This window comes from Panthera uncia, chromosome F2, assembly GCF_023721935.1.
Source record: "Panthera uncia isolate 11264 chromosome F2, Puncia_PCG_1.0, whole genome shotgun sequence".
NCBI lineage: Eukaryota > Metazoa > Chordata > Mammalia > Carnivora > Felidae > Panthera > Panthera uncia.
This window is the reverse complement of record NC_064812.1, coordinates 8,938,968-8,952,039: the sequence shown is the minus strand read 5'-3', so window position 1 is coordinate 8,952,039 and position 13,072 is coordinate 8,938,968. Positions and strand designations below refer to the sequence as shown.

General features: G+C 49.8%; 1 protein-coding gene across 1 annotated transcript in view; it reads left to right on the top strand.

Annotated features, from left to right (window-relative positions):
• TG (thyroglobulin) overlaps positions 1-13,072 on the top strand; it is a 149,598-nt gene that overhangs the window by 59,333 nt on the left and 77,193 nt on the right. The window contains exons 23-26 of the mRNA XM_049633747.1: positions 3,199-3,315; positions 3,858-3,973; positions 7,417-7,525; positions 12,402-12,593. Of these exons, the coding sequence (XP_049489704.1) occupies positions 3,199-3,315; positions 3,858-3,973; positions 7,417-7,525; positions 12,402-12,593 (534 nt within the window). The remainder of the gene's footprint in view (positions 1-3,198; positions 3,316-3,857; positions 3,974-7,416; positions 7,526-12,401; positions 12,594-13,072) is intronic.

Below are 13,072 nucleotides of genomic sequence, written 5' to 3'. Positions count from 1 at the left end.
CCTCCCTCCCACCCCCCATCAACCCTCAGTTTGTTCTCAGTTTTTAAGAGTCTCTTATGCTTTGGCTCTCTCCCACTCTAACCTCTTTTTTTTTTTTTTCTTCCCCTCCCCCATGGGTTTCTGTTAAGTTTCTCAGGATCCACATAAGAGTGAAACCATATGGTATCTGTCTTTCTCTGTATGGCTTATTTCACTTAGCATTACACTCTCCAGTTCCATCCACGTTGCTTCAAAGGGCCATATTTCATTCTTTCTCACTGCCACATAGTATTCCATTGTGTATATAAACCACAATTTCTTTATCCATTCATCAGTTGATGGACATTTAGGCTCTTTCCATAATTTGGCTATTGTTGAGAGTGCTGCTATAAACATTGGGGTACAAGTGCCCCTATGCATCAGTACTCCTGTCTCCCTTGGGTAAATTCCTAGCAGTGCTACTGCTGGGTCATAGGGTAGGTCTATTTTTAATTTTTTGAGGAACCTCCACACTGCTTTCCAGAGCGGCTGCACCAGTTTGCATTCCCACCAACAGTGCAAGAGGGTTCCCGTTTCTCCACATCCTCGCCAGCATCTATAGTCTCCTGATTTGTTCATTTTGGCCACTCTGACTGGTGTGAGGTGATATCTGAGTGTGGTTTTGATTTGTATTTCCCTGATGAGGAGCGACGTTGAGCATCTTTTCATGTGCCTGTTGGCCATCAGGATGTCTTCTTTAGAGAAGTGTCTATTCATGTTTTCTGCCCATTTCTTCACTGGGTTATTTGTTTTTCGGGTGTGGAGTTTGGTGAGCTCTTTATAGATTTTGGATACTAGCCCTTTGTCTGATATGTCATTTGCAAATATCTTTTCCCATTCCGTTGGTTGCCTTTTAGTTTTGTTGGTTGTTTCCTTTGCTGTGCAGAAGCTTTTTATCTTCATAAGGTCCCAGTAATTCATTTTTGCTTTTAATTCCCTTGCCTTTGGGGATGTGTCGAGTAAGAGATTGCTACGGCTGAGGTCAGAGAGGTCTAGACCCAGTTTTCTAATACTGCTTTTCGTTGACCCGCACCAAAGATTCCATATCGCACGTCAGGTGCCCAGAGGTATCAGCTGCTGTTGGGGTGGTGTCGTCTCCATAGGGTTCTCTCCAGGTTTTCGGGCGTTGCGGTGGTCTTGGCAGTCATCTGTTCATCAGTGCATCCACCCAATAAACAAGAAACTCATGTTTCTGTCACAGTCCTAGCTAGGAGGTGTTCACGTACTCCCAGAACATTGTCCTTGTCTTGGAAAGAGACAGACACGTAGCCATGATCACATATAATGGCTCTCGTGTTGACCCTCTATGCTTTCCAAGACATTTGTAAATATCTGCTAAGTCAAAACTTGGCAGGTGGGAAATTGTACCAATAGAATGTCTAAAAATTTGCCAGCTAACTCCGTATTCTATGGAATTATTGGCAACTTAGTGCATGGATTGTTTCTGTTCTGTTTGGCAATGAGCTTCCTCACCGAATGCTCTAGTGTGAAGAGACCTTCATCCCTGAAGGGTCCCTTTTGCGGAAGCCAGCAGATTGTCTACCTGGAGTGCTAAAGTGACTGCGTTTTCAGCCTCTGGGAAGACTTCAGCTGGAAATTGAGAGACCTGTCAAGTTTTGTTTAGTCTCCTGCAATGTTGGGAGTATCTGTCCGTGCCAGTTACACCTGAGGGACAAAGGGCTGAATATTGTGTGGTGTTTGCTGGACCGGAGCCTGCAGTCTCTACAAACAAGATACCCAAGGGGTGTAAACACAGACAAAAGAGAGAAAGAGAGGAGAGCAGAGGAGTTGACTACGGGCCAAGCACATGAACTTGGCAACTTGAGTGATCAACACGGAAGGACTACCTTGTAAAATCAGAATTATTTTCTGCATCAGAATTTGTGAAGGTTTAAAGCATGCTGTGTCTCTTATATTAGTATCCCCTTCTCCCGACTTTATCCCAAAAGCAATAAACTTTTTTTTTCCTGCATTTATTACGAAAACGGAAAAAAGGTTGCTGGGTGGTCTTGAATTTATTGACGTGATAAAAACCCATCTAGACACAGGTCTGTTTTATAAAGCAACAGATAAGTAAGAGAATGGGTGCTTTTGTACGTTTAGAATTATGTCTGCAAAAAATTAATACTGGTCTACTTTGAGGCTTGGTTTCTGAGAGTTATTTGCAAAACGCTGACACCTCTGGGCATTTTTGGTTTTGGAAATGAGTCTCATTCCCGGAGAGTTATCTGCAGTGCTTTTTTGCTGGGTCAAGAATGTGTTCCGCGTCTCATCGCCTTGAGATCTTATATTTATTTCTTCTCCCCTGTTTAGCTCCAGGAGCATGTGACTGTGTCATTCCTAGTGGAGAATTCAGGCATGTTGATGGTAGCTAGAAAAACAGATGCTAGTATGTCACTTAAACACCTACTATCATGAAAACGCCTGAGCCACATGTCACGTCTTCAGATTTACATGAACCCACGTGTGCCTGTGTTATTTGTGTTTTAAAAGATAACTTACCTCTGGGGTGCCTGGGTGGCTCAGTCGGTTGAGCGTCTGACTTCGGCTCAGGTCATGATCTCGCAGTTCATGGGTTCGAGCCCCGTGTCGGGCTCTGTGCTGAAAGCTCGAAGCCTGGAGCCTGCTTTGGATTCTGTGTCTCCCTCTCTTTCTGCCCCTAACCCACTCGCATTCTGTCTCTGTCTCTCTCAAAAATAAACAAACATTAAAAAAAAAAAAAGATAACTTACCTCTTTCCAGAAAGAAGTAAAAATTGTTTTCTGGAAGGAAAACTTTCAATAGCATAATTATAAGAAAATTTGCACTCAAAGATCAAGACAGGAAAATATAAATTTAGATAGAATTTATATTGAATTCTTGAAAATATAAATTTAGATAGAATTTATATTGAAAATGAGTGGTAAGGACTAGCATAATATTAAAATTTCTCCTTACCTCCTGACAATGAGGTTGCAAAAGGAGACATGAAAATACATAGCTTTCTGCATCAGATATGAGGCAGCATGCTGGAACTATTTTCAAAGGGAATTCCTCTCCTAGGGACATTTGTGTGACCAAGCACTGTGAATGAGACAGGCACACAGACGTGATTTCTTGGCCTGGCACTCTTCCTGGCTTCTCTGTAGAGATGCCTTCTGCCTTTCAGAGTCCAATGTCATCATTCTGCTTTCCTTTCAGTGATGCAGAAATTTGAGAAGGCTCCAGAATCTAAGGTGACCTTCCGTGCGGATGTCACTGTGGCGGGCAGGTCCAGAGTCCCTGGTTCTGAGTCTCCACTGACACAATGCTTGACAGGTAAGGGGTGCTGGGGAGCCGGGCGTGTGGGAAAATACTCTGTGCTGACCTGGGAAAGACAAATCAAATAAAACCACTGAAACTGTAATGAGAAAATACACTTTCTCAAGACATTTGGTAAATGGGTCGATTCCCCAAGTGTATATTCAATTCGTAGTTTCACCTCAGAGTTTATAATGCATATACTACGTCCTGAGAACATGGCTGTGCTAAATGTAAGGGAGCAGAAATGACGGACATCGGTTCCTTGTAGAGTTATTTGTCCGGGTCAGGAGAGCCGTCTGTCTGTACCAATGTCATGGCCAGAAAGGGGTGATAACAGCAATGGTGTTTATTGAGCATGTATGTTTACAAGGATTATCTCATAACCCTATAGTCTCTGAAGGTCATTGAAATCCATGTTACGGATGAGTGTGTGTGTGTGTGTGTGTGTGTGTGTGTGTGTTGGGGTGTGTTGGGGGCAGTGGGAGGGGTATGTGTCCACCTGCCCTCAGCATCACCTGAGAGAGACAGGCACGCTGACTGTCCCATGGTGCTTGCAGACTGTGCGCTGGATGAAGCCTGCAGCTTCCTTGCAGTGTCCACAGCGGGGTCAGAAGTCTTGTGTGATTTCTATGCTTGGACAAATAACCACATGGCCTGCACGACGTCTGCTCAGGTGAGGCATGGCAGCTGTGTGGGGGTTCTGCGTCTCGCCCTTTCTGTGTCAGACATGCTCTGATTGAATGGACACCAGGCTGGTCAGGTGGTGGAATGAGACTGTCAGCAGCTGACCCCGTGTTGCGTCCATTTCTTCAAAGTGATGAGACTTGGGAAAAATCCCCCGGTGGACCAGTGATGGCTCAGGATGAAGCTGTCCCGAGGAGTGTCCGTCTGAGCAGAATCGTTTCCTAACAGATGGGTCAGAGGGATTGTCAATGAGCACTCCCTTCTGTTACCCACTGGCAGCTTGGGCACTGGGCGTGAAGGGACGTTGTCCAGAGCCCTAAGTCCCCTCTGTCTCTCTGAGTCCCGGACCCCAGCATTCCTTTCCATTGTAGAAGTAAAATATGATTATAGCTTAAGAAAGAAAAATGTTAAATATTAGTTAGAACCACATGAAATTGCTGTGTCTGTAGGTCAAAGCTGGCAATTTCACCGTTACTGTGAATTAGGACCGAAGGGTACGCTGGCTCCGAACCACATGCAAATCTCCATTTTTACTGTCCAGTTTTTCATGGAAACTTCCAGAAAATTTCTATATGTTTATGAGCATCTTGTTGTGTTTGCTTACGTGTTAATATCTTACACTACATCTTCTTTTCTACCTTGATTTTCTCACATAATGTTTAACTTTCTCCATCTTTAAAATGAACCTTGTTCTTTTTAATGGCAGCCTACCAGTCCATTCTGTGGATGCACGTAATTCATTTCACATTTTTAAAGGGCATGTCGATTTGTTAGCAGTTTTGCGACATCACTGACACGGGTGGATTGCCTGCCCTTAGCACATGCCCCTGTGCAGGTGTGTGAGTGTGTGTTCATAAGCAACATTGCAGGAAGGGGCTTGGAAGGTGGACCCCTGAATTTTAGGACTCCAGCCAGGTCTATATCTGCAGCATCTAGAGAGGAGGCAGGGAGGGGTCTTAGACTGAATCCCAAACCTTGTCCGTTTGGGGCTGTCAGGCCACGTGCACGTTCCTCACCTCAAACTCTTCATCTATAACACGGAGGCTTGACCTCGCAGGCTTCTGGTGAGGATTCGAGAAGCTAACACAAAACACACAGCAATGGAGGCAATGTTAAATCCCTTGAGTTTAAAGGTTAAAGCATGTTGGGGAGGATGGCCGTGCCTTTATTACTTTTTTCACTATCATGGCCCAGACCTGCCTTCAGATGTATCAGGGGGACATGGGGGCCGGTGGGCGGGGAGGGAGGATAGGCTGGGACACTGGTGATAGTCGGCCAGGACCCGCTGGCATCAACGCTGTGGGACAGTACAGACTGGCTGCATTTAATTGCTGTCTGGGGCTTCCAAGTGCTGTCCCCTCACCTCGGCTGGTCCGAGTCAAAGCAACCCTACTAATGGGACACCTCTGTCCACACCTCCCAGAGACGCTTGGTGGTCGAGGGGCCTGAGGTCACAGTCAGTGACGGTACTCCCTGGGCAGCTAGCTGCCAGGTCCCTGGGCATCTCTGATCTAAGGAAATTCTACTCCTCTCTCCCTCAGGGATCAGACCCGGCTTGCAGAATTGTTAGTGATAGCAGAAGATAGCTGATAGCATCTATTGAGTGCTTACTAAGCACCTCGCATTCCTCTGAGCCAGAGTAGGAGATTATCAGTCGTTGGATCCTCCGATGCCCTGACAAGTATGGATTTTAGTCAATAAGAAATAAAACACTTCCTCATTAAAAAATAAAACTAAAAAAGCCAAAAAGGAATGAACTCTCCCCCCAACTCCTTAGCCCACGAGAGACAGCCTCTCGCAGGAAGTGTTATTAGGAGGTGGCTCTGGAGCTTGCCTGCCCGGGTTTGGGTCCCAGCCCCACTGCTGACTTCCTGCCCTTCACCCCTTGGTTCCTCGGAGCCCTCACCTATGATGCAGGGTGGTAATGGCACCCCAGTTATCGCGAGGATTGAGTAAAGTCCTACGTGGAGAAGCTCACACGACAGTTTCTGCCGCAGAGTAAGAGCTCAGTGACTGTAATAGCTGTCACCACCGCTGTTAGTATTGTTAACAGGCAGGCAAGACATGCCATCTCAGCCGTTCCAGGCTCCCCTGCAGGGCCCCGGGGCTCTCGGTGCTGTCCCGAGACACGGGGTCAGGTGTCGTCATTGATGGGGAGTGACCTGGCCGATCTATGCTGCCCAGTGTTGCAGCCACAGGGCCAGGCTCCTCGGAGCCTTATGTCTGGGTTAGGTGTGGGGTGTGCAAGGGACCCTTTATCAAGGCAGGAGCCTCTTATTTGGGTCTAGGCTGCAGGTGTATCGTCCAGCTCACACTCGCCCCACCGCCTCCAGGGGCGGGGGGCCCTGCAGTCTGGGACCTGCCACCCACACCCTTCTCAGGAGTGCAGGGCCCTTTCCCTCTCGGGGGCCCTGCTCCCCTCCCCAGGCCATCATCCCTCCACCGCACAGCCAGGAAACTCAGGCAACTCTGAGAGGGGGGCAGAACCCTGGGAAAAACCCACAAATTGATGAGAACAGATTTATCCTGCCCCCCCCCCCCCGCCCCCCCAGCCCCAGCAGAAGTTCTGGAAACAGGCAGAAAGAGGGATCCGAGATTAGCGAGAATGGCAAGGCGTTTGGACGTCTGACCTCATTTCCAAGCTTACAAACCTTCCCTTGATCCTCACTGGACACGAGCTGTACCCATAAGGATGCTTCTGCATCTGTCCTCTCCCGCCATTCCCCCTCTCGAGACTGACAGTCTCCAAGAACCACAGGCTCTAGTCCTCAAAACACCACAGAATTCTATTTATTTATTTATTTATTTATTTATTTATTTATTTATTTCGTTTGTTTATTTTTGAGTAGAGAGAGACAGAGCACAAGTGGGGGAGGGGCAGAGAGAGAGGGAGACACAGAATCGGAAGCAGGCTCCAGGTTCCGAGCTGTCCCCACAGAGCCCCACACGGGGCTCAAACTCCCAGACCGTGAGATCATGACCTGAGCTGAAGTCGGAGGCTTAACCGACAGAGCCACCAGGAGCCCCAAAACACCACAGAATTCTTTGTCGTCATTTCTGCCTCTTACTTTGCTTAAAACCCCCTTCTTTTATTTCCAACTGATGAACTCTTACTCATACGTCAGTACCCCACCCAGATTCACTTTTGTTCTGGGAAAGTTTTCAAGCTCTCCTTTCTCAGTAGAATTACTCGTTCCCGCTTCTGTAATTACCTCCTCTTGACTTACATGTGTCTTTGCAGCTAACACTCTGGGCCGGAATTTTCTGCTTCCGCGTCGGTGTGCTCCAATAGACGGGGAGAGACTAACGGGCCGGAATCGTCTGTATTTACCTTTGCGGCCCCAGCACCTAGCCACGGTCAGAGTTTGGTGAATGTTTGTGGAACTGCAGTGACCATCTCTGGATAATAATGCATCCTCTTTCCATCTCCAGCATCAAGACACCCTGGGGAACTCAGGGGCCACCGGCTTCGGGAGTCTTAGGTGCCAGGTGACAGTGAGGAACGGGGCTCCCGACTCTCCGGCTGTGTATTTGAAAAAGGGTAGGTTGGCTGAGCTAGGTGGTTTGGGGCCTGGGTGGTTTAACTTGACACTCGTGTTTAGAGCCGCTTCCTGGCAGGGCGAGTTCAGGGAGGGGACCGCACTGTCGGGACGGGGAGGCTTCCTCCGTAGGTGAGGAACTAAATCACAGAGCAGACACAAGGGGTGTCGATGAGCCATGAGCCGGGGAGCATCCCCAGCAGGGGTGTGGACTCCGAGCTCCCTGCAGCTGCCCCTCTCACGCCTTCCCTTCCCGTTGGTCTCCACCCTCCCCAGAAGTTACCAGACCTTCTCACAAGGGTCCAAAACCTCCAAGGACTGTCTCCCTCACCAACCGGGGCCTCCTACAGCTGCAGCGTGCGTGCATATTACCTAGGGGGCTCATAAAAATGCAGATACTGAGTCAGTAATTCTGCCTTTCAAATAAGCTCTCGGGGAGGCCTGGTCCTCCGGCCTCAGGCTGAGTAGCAAGGGCATATCCTCTCAGTTTACAGCTCACTTCCCTAGACTTGTTACATCCACCTTCATAGAAATTCTTCGAGGAAAGCGAAACAGGGATCATAGCCCCTGTTTTACAGATGAGGAGACTGAGGCTCAGAGAGATTAAAAGAGTTCCACAAGGTCTTACTGTTAATCAGTTGGGGAAGTGGGTGAGACCCCAAGTGTGTCTGAATTCCCCTACGTGGCTTCACAGAGCGGGGACAGGGAAGCCCGCCCTCTTCTGCCCTGTCCTGCTCGCCTCCATCAGGGCCAAGAGAGGCTGGGAGCCCTGGGCCACAGCTAGGCTCCCCATGAGCTGTGGCGCATGGCTGGTCCCTGCTCCCCGGGCCCTCCCTCACTCGGTTAAGGGTGAGGGCGCTGGAGCTCGCCTGCCTGGGCTGACCCCACTCTGCCACCTACTAGCTGTGGCCAAGGTCCTTGACGTTCTGGGCCTCCAGTTCTCCACTGGCAGAGGAGGAGTCACAAGTGAAGCGAGGAGATTGGAAGGTTGGGGTGAGGTGACCTGTGCTGGTAGAGCATGGTCCATAGCAGGTGCAGATTTCTCAGACCGACTTTGTTCTTGCTGACACGTTTCCTGATGACCCGAGGTAAGGGCACAAACCAGAAGGTGGCCCAGGGGGCCTGACTGAGGATCTGGGGGTGGACTGGGGAGCGGCAGGCCTGCCATTCTCGCAGATCCGTAGCTCAGGTGGCCTGGCTCCCAGCAGCTTCAGACTTGTGCAACGTGGAGACGATGCCACAGTCCGGACCCAAGGCCTCGGCTGGCCTCGCACGGTCTGCAGCCCATGGCAGAGACAAGTGCGTGTGGCTTTTTGCCTCTGGCCCTTCCTTCGCCTAATGCCTCCATCCTGTCTTAGGGGAGGGCTCCCTAGGAGAGTGGAGTTCAGCAGAGCTGAGATTTCTCTCATCTGTGGCCAGGGGGGACTAGAATTCCTGCCCCAGTGTTTATTCCAATTATTTTTTTTTATCCATTACAAAAAATAACAGCACATAGAGACTTTATTTTTGTCTAAAAAGGACAACCAAAATAAAACAAGTAACCCCTCCCCAAAATGTTCTTTAAAACCAACCCTTGGAGTTTCATCACATTTTTTTTTTAATGTGATTGTATTTCTTTCTAAGTGTTTGTTCTTATTTTTTTTCTCCTCATCTCCGATTGCAAGGGAAACGGAGACTCTTCCTTGTTGCCAAACTAAATCAGTGTGTTTCTTGCTTTTTTTGTTTTGTTTTGTTTTACTTTTTTATGTTTATTTTTTTTTTGAGAGAGAGAGACAGAGCATGAGTGGGGGAGGGACAGAGAGAGAGAGGGAGACATAGAATCTGAAACAGGCTCCAGGCTCTGAGCTGTCAGCACAGAGCCTGACGTGGGGCTCGAACTCACAAACCGCGAGATCACGACCTGAGCCCAAGTCGGACGTTTAACCGACTGAGCCACCCAGGAGCCCCCTACTTTTTTTTTTTTTTTTTGAAGCAGGAAATGCACAGACACAGGCGTTGTGCTTCCTAGGAGAGCAAACACAGAAGGGATGTTCAGCAACTTCTTTAGTTTGCGTGCTGTAAAGGGCGTAAGATGTCACAGCTGAGGAGGGATATACGTGGCTTTTGAAAGCCTCCCGTGTCAGTGGTGCCTAGTAGGTAGGCAAGCACATCTATTCACACACCTGACCCTAAGCGACCTGGAAGACGGGACACCTTGGTCCATCTCCCAGTACCATTCTGTCTCCGTGCACCTAAGAGCTGTGGCTGGGAACGTGGGGGAGAAGCCATGTGATCTTTCAGAATCGAAGGAAGACAGTGCTCAGAGGTTCCTTCTAGATGGCCTAGCCCAACTTCCTAGTTTCACAGAAGAGGTCTAGAAAGAGGAAGCACCTTGCCCCTGCATCAGGGTGGAACCTGGGACTTCAGGGCATGACCTCTTCCAGCTCTGAGACTTCCCCCAGACCTGCTCTGTTGTCTAGGACTTGACCTCATGTGGACCAGCTCGGCACTGGCACTTTTCGTAAATATTTACTGAGGCGGGATATGTACTTTGGCAGGCACTGTGGACGCAGCTGTGAACAAAACAGACAGAATGACTGGGGAAGGAATCGATCCAGCAATAAGATCATTTCCGAGGGTTCTAAGCGCTTTCATGAAAATAAAACAGGGCACTGGGTCAAGACAGACACGGACATGGGCTACTAGGGCGGTCAGGTTCACGGAGACAGGAAGTAGAACAGTGGTTACAAGGGACGGGGGAGGGGATGGACGGTCAGTGTTGGATGGGTGCAGAGTTTCATTTTGGGCTGAGGCAAAATAATAGAGACGGATGGGAGTGATGATTGCACAACAGTGTGAAGGTACGAATGCCATCGAAGTATCCACTTAAGATGGTTACAACGGTCAATCTTATGTGACATATATTTTATGACAACTTAAAGAGGAAATGAAAGAAAAACGTTAATTGCTAGAGGTTGGCCAGGGAAGGAGCCTCGGAGGAGAGGATGTTGGAACGGAGACCTGAGGCGGAAGGAAGAAGAGGCACTTACATGAAGACCTCAGGGCAGGAGGTCCCCGGTGCCGGGCAATATGGCGGATACCGGGGGTGGGGCTGAGAGATGGCCCTACAGTCCAGGGCTACGGTCCCATGGAGCTTTCTTCAGTGATGAGCATGTTCTATAAACCCTTGCTGTCCAAAATGACCACACGTGGCCACCGGCACTTGGAATGTGGCTACTGCAACATGACTTTTGGAGAACTGAAATAGACATTTAAATAGTCACGTATGGCCGGCGGCTATAGGGTTGGCCAGCAGGGAATGGCTCTGGGGAGTCTCAAGCCGGTTACGGAAGCAGACACTGTCTCGAGTAGCTTAAATACGGGGTGAAGGATGACGGAGCCTTGAGATCTAGGGAGGGAGAAACGAATTCTAACTGTAAAAATCAGGGAGATGGGGCCTTGAAATGAGGCTGGGTTTTGGTGACAAGGATGGGCTGGGGCTTTTCAGGCTCAGCCAGTGACAGGGCGGTCAGGCAGAAGGGGCGGAGTGAAGCAATGTGAGGGGGCAGAAGATGTGGCCTTCTGGAGACCTGGAAAATGCTGAGCATCAGCCAAGTGGCAGACCCGTTGCTCAACCCGTTTATGTATGGTCTATCTTTTTATCCCCTCAACATCCAGGAGGATGACACGCTGTCATCCCCATTGTACAGAAGGGGAAGCTGAGGCTCTGAGGTGCCACAAGGATTTGCACCCAAATCTGTCTCATTCCAAGGCTTGTGCTCCTGGGTTCCTCACTCTGGGCCTCTCCACTACTTCCGGGGGCCTGAGTCGGTTAAGTCCTGGTGAACGGCAGGGTGGAGGGGAGGTCAGGATGAGGAAGGCCTTCCGTCTGCCACCCACCAGCTGTGTAAACCCAGGCAGGACCATTCACTCGTTCAGGCTCTCTTGCCTCACGTGTGAAAGGGACATAATAATAGGATAGACATTTTGGCCGTAGATCTATATATATCCCTCCCTGAAAAATCTCGTCTTTGCACAATGATGCTCTCAAAATAACAGGGCTTATGGGAAAACTGGAGTGAGGGACAGGCAAAACCCAAACCTTGCCATTTTTAGCTGAGGACTGACAGAAGCTATCACAATCCTATTTAAAATGCTAGCACAGTTTTTAAAAAGACATCGAATCCATCGCAGAGCGACGCCTCAGTAAATGCTAGAAGAGCCACGTAGCCTGATGTGGGAGGGAGGAGGGAAGGGGGGAGTCTGCCGAGTTAGGGAGGGGAGAATTGGAATTGTCGCTTCGGAGGCAGAGACGGTGGCCAGAGGAAGAACGTTGGCCGGTAGGCGCTGCGTACCCTACCGTGTTTCTTGCAGCCGCGCTCCGCTGTGTTTGCGTGTGCTGTATGCACCTGCCGTTTGACGTGCCGGGAAAACCGTAGATCGACCGGTGTGACTTCAGCGTCACAGCTTCTCGCCCGGCCCGAGCTGGAAGCACAGAAGCGCGTGTGGTAGCGGGCAGGGCACGCTGAACCTCACCCGTAGGGCAGTGAAGACGAAGTGAGGTCGCGAAGGCAAATCACGTGTCACGGTGTCTGTGTGCACAGTTGGAGCTCAATAAATGTTTGCTGGTAATGGTAGAAACAATAATAGGTGTCACTTCTCCGCGCATCCCCTCTAGCGCTTCCAAGATGTGAGGGGCGTCTGTCCAGGTCTGCTGGGCGCCCCCTCCTTCACGCATGGGAAATCCAGAAGTTTCGCGGCGCAGAGAGCGTCGCATCTTGGACTCGATGCTGCCCCGGGCCCAAACGGAGGGTCCGTTGTCACGTGACCCGTAAACTGTGGCGGACTCCGAACTGTTTTCAGATCTTTGAAAAAAACTTTTCTCTGCCTTTTCCCCAGGCCAAGAATTCACCACAACAAGCCGGAAGAGCTTCAAGCCAACGGGCTTCCAAAACGCGCTCTCTGGAACCTACGGGGCCGTCGTGTTCTCAGCCTCGGGAGCCGATCTGACCGGGGCTCATCTCTTCTGTCTTCTGGCGTGCGACCGTGATTCGTGCTGTGATGGCTTCATCCTTGCGCAGGTCCAAGGAGGTAACTAATGTGGCAGTGAGGACGGGGGCCCTCCGGTGCCAGGACCCGGGGTCTGACAGGAATACGCAGGGTCGCGGAAGCCAGGATATACAACGTGGAGACGGCGTGGGGAGTCACAACACGAGGTGACCGCTTAGCTTAGGCAGACCCGTGGGCTTCAGTAGAGGTGGTTTTGATTCGAGGAATAATTGTAAGCCTTTGAAAGTATTTTTTTAAAATTAAAAACAATGTTTTTTTGAGAGAGAGTGTGAGTGGGGGAGGGACAGAGAGAGAGAGAGAGAGAGAGAGAGAGGGAGACACTCTGAATCCGAAGCAGGCTCCAGGCTCTGAGCTGTCAGCACAGAGCCCGATGGCGGGGCTCGAACCCATGAACTGTGAGATCATGACCTGAGTTGAAGTCGGACGCTTCACAAACTGAGCCACCCAGGTGCCCCGCTAATGACAGTGTGAAGGAAAGGAATGCCATGATCAGATACGGA